The sequence below is a fragment of the Echinops telfairi genome, unplaced genomic scaffold (genome assembly GCF_000313985.2).
Source record: "Echinops telfairi isolate 266 unplaced genomic scaffold, ASM31398v2 ScPeMD7_7424;HRSCAF=8462, whole genome shotgun sequence".
Classification (NCBI taxonomy): Eukaryota; Metazoa; Chordata; class Mammalia; order Afrosoricida; family Tenrecidae; genus Echinops; species Echinops telfairi.
This window is the reverse complement of record NW_022111324.1, coordinates 9,292,273-9,301,370: the sequence shown is the minus strand read 5'-3', so window position 1 is coordinate 9,301,370 and position 9,098 is coordinate 9,292,273. Positions and strand designations below refer to the sequence as shown.

The following is a 9,098-nucleotide window of genomic DNA, read 5'->3' as shown; positions in this document are numbered from 1 at the left end:
CTCATGAGGGAGGGGGGAGCGGGGAGGGAGGGGAAAAATGAGGACCTAATGTCAGGGGGTTAAGTGGAGAGATAATGTTTTGAGAATGATGTACAAATGCGCTTTACACAATTGATGTGTGTATGGATTGTGATAACAGTTGTATGAGCCCCTTATAAAATGTTTAAAAATTAAAAAAAAAAATTAATTAAAAAAAAAAAAGAAGCCTGGTCTAATCTCCTTAAGGATGGAAGAGCACAAGAAAAGAGAAGCTTACCTATCCCAGCTGAGCCAAGTTGGTTTACCAGTTAAACATAGCCATATGAATGAGCCCAGGAGAAACCACCACCCAGCCAATCCATAGGATCTTGAAACATTAGTTTTTTGTTGTGTTCAGCCACTATATGTTTTTGGGTGGATGGTTATGTAGCACCTGATTGGTAAACACACTATTAGATTTTTGTGGCCCATTTGTTTCCTTGTATGCTCTCTCCACTTTTAAATAACATATGATTCCTGATGCCTGTCTTTTGCCCCTATAAATTGCATTTTAATTACTTCCTGCTGAATAATTAAATAGTGAACATATAGAGTATTTAATTTAGAGTAATTTATCATATTAAATTTAAGTAGCTAAGGCCAAGCAAAATAATTTATTTAGAGTAAATAATGAAATTAATCAATCCAGTATGTCCTTGAGGCATTTCAAAAGAAAATGAAATTGCATTTTAAACTAAGTACTTTCCGTTGGGACTTGTTTCTTGTTTATGAAACTTGATGGAGTATATGTTTTGTATTTTTACTTAAGAGCTGTGGTTCCTGTAACTTTCTAATGTTTGTTAGGTGCTGTTGAGGCAGGTCCAACTCCATAGCAACCGTATGTGCAACAGAACACAACACTGCCAGATCTTGTCCCACCCCCCAAGTCATTATGTTTGAACCCACTGTTGCAGCCACTATGTCACTCCATCTCATTGAGGACCTTCTTTTTCAACGACCCTTTACCAAGCAGGACATCCAAGTCTAGCATAGACCATTTATAGACTACTTTGACTTATTTTATTTAAATAATTTAATAATTTATATTCAATAATTTAAAACATCATTTAAATAATGCTCATCTTAAAATGAAAAGTTTTAAACTAAATTCAATGAAGCCAAATAACATAAAATAATGAAAGTCATTCATCTACTTTAAAATAAAGAGGGGTGGGGGGAATGGATAGAGCTCATACTAGACCAAGAGAAACAATACCTTATTTAAATATTTTTAAAACCGAGTCATAATTATAGCCAGTTGTAAATAAGGATATTTGAATTACTTTATTCTCAGTTGCACTTGTCTCCAAGGTGAAAAAACAGAAACTATGAAAAGACCAACCATTCTCCTTTTATGAATCCTTGAATTAATGCCAATGTTGTCATAATGTTTGAAGATAAATAATAAAAATTGGCAGTAGTTATCTATCAATGGTTTTTTTCATATAAATCGAATTACTACAAGTAGTCTGGTTTTTATTTTGCATCTGCAAATGGTATTTTGGAAGATTTGATACTTTAAAAATAATATTAATATTAAAATATGCAGTGAATATGCTACAAAAGATGTACAAACTTGGAGTCTTGTGAGCTGAGTGACTTGTCTTGACGCCACTGACCAGCTGTGTGATCTTTGGAACGTTACCTCCCTGGGCTGTGAATGTCTTCCTCAGTAAAAGGAGAACACTAAATGGTGGGGCCTTTCCCCAATAGTCTGCTAATTATGTGACAGCAGAAGGGCAGAGTGTACTGCTCTGCTGATTTTCAAAGTTATCATGTTGCCCCCTAGTCATGCACTTTTTTGTATGAGAAGATATTGGATTCTTTGTGTATCACGCATGCTAATGAATAGCCAATAGAAGAATATGTAATTATTTCTAGACGAATATTCAAATGACCAAATAGTATGTACATGTTAAAATTTAATAGCCCAAAAACCTAACTCGTGGTACATGCAGGGCAGTGAGTTATTGAATGTGGCTCTTCTAGCAAAAGTCGTTAACTCCCATCAGTCTTTCCCTTGCATTGGTCTGGTAAGAAGGTGAGTGAGGTGAATACTGATAGTATTCACCTGTGAGTAATTGAAAACAGGAATTCACCACAATACCATCGTGCTGAGTAAAAAAAGGAGCCCCTTGAGAAGCACGAGGAGGGTTCTCATTACCAGCACGAACCAGAAATGGAGTGTGTTTTCTGGACCCAAGATTCCTATGCGGTGAGCCTCCTGGATCAAGAAGACAGCTGTGACATCGCAGGAGCAGCCGCAGAACGAGGGGTCAGAGCAAGGGACAGTGATGGAATTTCCCAACCCGCCGAGCAAGTAAAGCTTTTGAGTAGAGGCTACCGAGCAAGTTGCCTCTGAGCACTAATTCAGGGACCTGGGTTTGCTGACCCACAGAGCTTAAACTGAGTGCCCACCAGCGGAGGCTGATAGCACAGTAGTATGCTCTTTGGGCATTTACAAGCAGACCTGAAAGAACTTTGTAACATGTCCTGATAAACAACTCAATCCTGAGCATTTCCTACTGGCATTACAACCTGTGAACTTCCTTACTAAACTCTTTAATCATGAATTTTGTCTGTGAGGTCTGTGTAGCCAATGCAATGGATATTAGAACGTAAAGAGGTACAATAGAGAACATTAATTAAGATGGTGCAGTATATTCCATGCCATTTTCTAGACATTAACCTTTGATATAAAATGTATTCCAAGAAGAAATGGTTAATATAAAAAGCCTATGTTTTCTAGTTTTGATATAATTAAAAATTAGTGTTCCCTTTGAGCTGTTACTGCTTTTGTTATTAGCGTATCCAATTTAAATTATTAAAAAAACTAACCTTTTATAAATTTTTAAGAGATAACTTTAATATGCTTCTCTGTAGAATTAATTTTGATGTTCGATCTTGAATAGATATTAAGAAAATTACTTCTGCCTGAGAATTAGAAATAAAAACTGTAAAATATTTATTTCTTTACAGAACATTAGCCTTGATTAAACCAGACGCAGTATCAAAGGCTGGAGAAATAATCGAAATAATAAACAAAGCTGGGTTTACTATAACAAAACTCAAAATGATGATGCTTTCAAGGTAATTTTTTGAACATTTTACTATGTAATATATTTTTTATTGTTTAATTTTTATTATGCTGATAATATATACAACATTTACCAACTCAACAATTTCTACATCTATAATTCAGTGATATTGACAAGGTCTTTCCTGTTTGACAACCACTGCCACTATCCTTTTCTGGTGTCCCTTTTGTAAAAATAACTGTAACTCTCATTTCTAGACATCGACCGTAACAAAATAGCCTCTGATTTACCCCTCAAAGAGCATTACTTAATCTGAATTTTCCCCTATGTAAGATTTCTACTTTACATATTTTTATTAAAAAAAACATTTTAAGGTGTAAAAATCTTTATTTTTTTTATTATTAATTGGGATTGATACATATATCAAATTGTTCCATAGTTCAATCACATGCAGCAGAATTGGACATTTGCTACCACAATCAGTTTCCAAACATTCTTTTGCTGTATGGACCCCTTGACGTCATCACCCCTTCACCCCACCACCCCGTGTGTGCCACCCTCCACTTATTCCAGAACCCTCATTCCACTCGCTGACTCTATAGAGGTTCATCAGTCCTAATGTTTATACCCTGGAAAATGAAAAACGTCTATCACAACTTCAAGAGTGTTACCCCCAATGACTTAACATTCCCGAGATACCCCCTGATTTGTACAACAAAAAACCATGTAACTTGAACAGGTAAAACTTGTCAGCAGATTCGCCCTAGGATGCAAGCCCGACCTGATCTGGTTTCCAAAATTGATTGTATTTTGGGGTTGTATTGTTTTATCTAGTTTACATATTTTTAGAGCAGCAGTGAGTTTATATTTCAGAGCCACAGAATCTATAGCCACATTGCTTGTAATGTGATGTATGTAATCAGGTGTATGACTAAACATTTTGTTTCTGTACTTCAGTTTCTTCATCTCCAAAATTGGGGTTATAAAGAAACCTGCTTCTTTAAAAATTGTGAAGTGGGTTAGAAAACAAATCTATTGCCATTAAGTCACTTTTGACCCCTGGCCACCTCAGATGTTACAGAGTAGAATTGCTCCGTATCGGGTTCTTGGCTGTACTTTTTATGGAAACAGATCACCAGATGGGTTTGAATTGTTAACCATTGGGTTAGTAGCTAAGAGCAAACCAAATGGTTTGCAACATTAAGGGGCTTAGTACAAGGACTTAGTATGACCTTACATGAGTTTAATATCTGTAAGGTTATTTAAAAAAACTGGCATATATATAATAAGTGTATATAACTATAGATATTATTGTTAGTAACAGTAGTTCCAGTGATGTTATTATTTAGTGGAAAATGCCTTTATAAGCAGGTATAGTTGTCATATTTTTGCATGTATTGAGAATGTTTGCATTTAAAGCAGGAACTGCGAATGAATTCTGGAGGGATGAATATAAGATTTAAAATGTTTGCTTCTATACCTCGGTGCTGGATATTGGCATCAAATCTCCCATGATAAAATGCTACTGCCTTATCATCATGGTTCTTCAGTCCGTGAGAAAAGAACCAATTCAAAAATTCTGGAACCAATTAATAATTCTGAACTAGCACAGGGTATAAATTTTCCTGATCACTGAGTCTGAAACAATCATAAAAAAGTTTTGGCTTTTTTTTTTTTTCAATCTCCAGTCCTATTAATTCCATCCATGCCTTATAAAACTCTTCATTTTGGGAGTGTTCCAAATGTAAGCCCTTCTGATTACTTGTCCACACTCCCCATATTCAGTCCTTACTGCTTGCACGTTCTTATCTCTTGTCCTCTGATCACTGATTTCTTAGCAAACTCCTTTCACTGTCCCCTCTGGAAATCAAGTTTCAAGTTAAACAAACACCCCATGTCCACAGCTCTGGACAGACATATAGAGGTCTTCGGCCTTACTTCTTTCCTTTAGTTGAAATGTGCCTCTTCTCCCAGGGCATGCTTTTTTCTCTTTAGTCCATAGGTAGAGGCTACTTACACTCAAATATTCGTTGTGCCATGTAGTCATGGTATAGCATCAATATTTTTCCTGAAAATACATACTGTCCTTTTCAAATCCACTCTGGAAGATGGTACCATTTATCTATCTTATACTCATCTGAGCCCTATTTTTGATACTTAGGTCACATTTCCACATTTATTACAGATTTGGGCACCTGCCATGATGCTCAGGGTTGAGTTGTTCATCAGGACATGTTACAGAGTTCTTTCAGGTCTGCTAAGAAATGCCCAAAGGGGCATATCATTTCACCATAGCCTCAACCCTGTGGCATTCAGCCCAAGCTCTTTGGACTAGCAAATTCAGCTACCAGAATCAAGTGCCCAAGGTACCTCACTTGAGTTAGCCTCAGCCTGTAGGCACTCAGCAACTCTTCTGTGGGTCAGCAAGCCTAACGTCCTGAATTAAGTGCCCAGAGGTACCCATTCCACAAGCCATGTTGCTGTACGAAAGCACTCACTCAGCCTTACTTGCTCTATTTCTTGCTCAGTCTCCTCGGTCCGCTGCTGCTCCCCCAGTGTTGTAACTGGCTTCTGGATCCAGGATCACTGCCCAGGGATCTTGGGTCCAGAGGACACACTCCGCTCCTGGTTCTTGCTGGTAATGAGAACCTTCCTCCTGCTTCCCAAGGGGCTCATTTTTTACTCAACAGGATGCAGGGACTCCGGATTTCAATTACTCACAGATGAATCCTATCAGTATCTTCTCTTACCTTCTTACCAGGCCCCTGCAGGAGAAGGTTGTTTGGTAGGAGAGACCTTGTTTAGAAGAATCACTTGAAATCATTCACTACTCCTGCAGGTGCCTTATAGTCTCTGCCTCTATTTCTCTCCTCCCTTCAATGGATGTCACCATTATTCAGTAACCCACTGCCACTGCTATTTATCTTTTCCTTATATATTCTTCCAAGTTTGGTCTGTACATGTGTTCTGCCCTTCATGCTTAAATCATCATCTATCACTTACTGCCAAGTTTATCCCAAACATAGCTTCAACCCTGACTTCTCTCTACACAGTAATAAATTTGAAAATGATCCTCCTAGGTTTATCCTACTGTTCCCTACTCCCCACATATACTTAATTGTTAAATCTTGTACTTCTGCTCTTGTGTTTCTATGGGAATCATTCCTTCCTTATCATTCACATTGCAGCTGCTTAAGTGGTCGTTGTTCAGGCCCTCACAGCATTAAAAAAAGGCTGATTGGTTTTTATACCTCTAGACTTGCAATTCCCTATTTTTTGATGGGCCATTCCGACTCTATCATTCCTCCCTTCCATTCTCAATGTTGCCTTTATAATAAGCCTCCTGATATGAAAATCTGGGTATGTCACCACATCTTCCTTTAAAACCTTTCAAGGATTTCCCATCACTTCCAGCAATAATGTGAACAATTAGTAGAACATAAAAGATTGTCTTTTGGCCTGACCTACCGTAACAGTCTCATTTCTTGCCACTCTTCCTAGAGGTCTCCCAGCTTTCAGGTCCTTGAATTTGCCGTGCTGTATCTTATCCCAGTCCTTTTGACTATAATTTTGTGTCTGGCTAAAACTCTGCGTTCTCTTTTGTGTAGTCTATTCCTACTCAACGCGCAGGCTCAATTAAAATGTTTAATAGGACTTAATTTCCAAGAAATTTAACTGCATCTTTAATTGTCCCAGCATCTCATGCATCTCTATTAATATTACCATCAAGTTTGAAAAAATCTTTGTATACAATTTACAAGTTAATTTACGACTTAGTCAGTTACTCTTCATCAATGGGAACAAAAGACACAAGCCCCCTGGGCAGAGAAAAAGGACTTTATTGCTCCCAGTCCAGACAGCACAGGCATGCTATCTGTGTCCCTGTGAGAGAGGGCCCAATGGATGCCGAGGTTGTATCACAGCTGAGAAACTCTGAACACCTAACTTTGCTATTTCAAAGAGTAGTTGATGTTCATGTGCACTTGTTACCAACTGATGGCTCAGTTTAAAGCCTTTAAGAAAAATGTAAAATTCTAAGGGGACAGCCCTGTTTTGATTAAAATATTGCCCCCCAGACTTTTCAGCTAACTAGTTTTTAGTCTATTATGTTTTCATTGTCTCCAAAGGTATTCTTTAGCAAGACTATAAATTTAAAAGTAAATGTCAATTTCCATTAATAAAATCTGAATTTCTTCACATCTCCATCCTTTTTGGGTATCAGTAGAAACATCATCTTTAAATTCAGGGATACACAATAAGAATACATTGCTGTTAGGTGCAGTAAGTTGGGGGAGAGGAGGGAGGGGGTTGAGTTTAAGAAGCTCTAAACCGTGGTTCTTGTTAGGTATCATTGGGTGGGTTGCGGCTCAGGGGCCTTATGCACAACGCAGTGAAGCACTGCCTGTTGTGCGTGAGCCCATTGTTGCATCGATTGTGTCACTTCATCTCGTCAGTGATTGTCTTCTATTCATAATACGCCTTCAGTTTAAAAGCACATGTATTTTGTCATTGTTTGGGAGAGACTTAGCTAAGAAAAAAAGTTTTTAAAGAAAAATTTGTAACTATTAAAATATCCATTTAAATCCCCCAGGTTTAAAAGTTAGAGGAGACAATGACACTTTATATTTGAAAATTATTTTAATGTATCTTATTTAGACTTCAGGTAACAAATGTTTCTTATTGGTCAAATATTAGACTTAATACTTGGAGAGGGTAAAATTTGCTAGTGAATACTTGGTATATTACTTGGCTAGTGATCAGTAATTTAGATACAGAGAACATAAATATGAACTTTGAGTATTTCATCTTATTTTATAATAATATAAAATAATGAAAGGAATTATTTTAAATATATTTATTCATAATTTGTGTCATTTTATTATTTTCTAGGAAAGATGCCACAGATTTTCATGTGGATCATCAATCAAAACCCTTTTTTAAGTAAGTAGTTAATTGGAGAGTGAATGGTATATAGTGGAGCATATTCTAGAAAACTAAAGTAATGTTTTCACAATTTAAAGTTTTTCACATTAAAAAAAACCTGTCACATTAGAATAACCTGCCAAGAGAACGAAAGTGACATCTTGAAACTGCATAACATTTTATCATTATTTTTATTTTAAAAACCATTTTATTGGGAGTTAATACAGATATCGTATCATGCCATAGTTCAGTCACGTCAGGCAGTATTCTTCAGTTGCTACCACAATCAGTTTGAAAATTCTTTTCCTTCCTGAACTCCTTGCCATCAGCTCCCTTTTACTCCGCCCACCACCAACACCACTGTACCTGCCCCTCCAGAAACCCGATTCTACTTGCTGTCCATATAGGTTCATCAATCCTGGGTTTTGTATTTTCTCTATTCTTTTATGAAATAAGAATTTATAAACTCACCAATAAATAGCCTCAACAACCAGTACCAAATAAGATGAATTGTTCAAATTATATGGAAAACTGTTTTATGTTGCATATTTATTTTTGTTATGTTGTTAGACTCTTTCCCCCCCCCCCAAACCATTTTATTGGGAGCTAATACAGATATCATATTGTTTTAAAGTTCAATCACATCAAACAGTATTGTACAATTGCTACCACAATCAATTTCAAAACATTTTCTTCCTTCTTGAACTCCTTGACATCAGCTCCCTTTTACCCCGACTCCCACTGAACTCCACAGAAATCCTTATTCTGCTTGCTGTGCCTATAGGTTCATCAATCCTGCGCCTTATAGAACTTAAAACTGTGATCGTAGACTGCTGTATTTCATTTTGCTATTCATGGTTTCTTGAAAAATAGCAAATGATATGATAGAAATTGAATCTTTATACTAAATATAGGTAATATAATTAAATTAAAATACATATTGTGCATATTCATATTTTTATTGCCAGTCAAAGGCATGTAAACTCCTTAATAAGGAAGGATGCTATATTAGCCAAACTCCTAAGATAGACATGTCATTTAGTCTGTCACCCAGAATAATCTATTTTACCAAGTTTTATTTATGAAAATTAATAGGTTATTTCAAATCAATCATTAAAA

At 36.5% G+C, this 9,098-nt stretch overlaps 1 protein-coding gene across 1 annotated transcript in view; it reads left to right on the top strand.

The window, feature by feature from the left end:
• NME7 (NME/NM23 family member 7) overlaps positions 1-9,098 on the top strand; it is a 259,766-nt gene that overhangs the window by 13,737 nt on the left and 236,931 nt on the right. The window contains exons 3-4 of the mRNA XM_030887764.2: positions 2,998-3,108; positions 7,947-7,997. Of these exons, the coding sequence (XP_030743624.1) occupies positions 2,998-3,108; positions 7,947-7,997 (162 nt within the window). The remainder of the gene's footprint in view (positions 1-2,997; positions 3,109-7,946; positions 7,998-9,098) is intronic.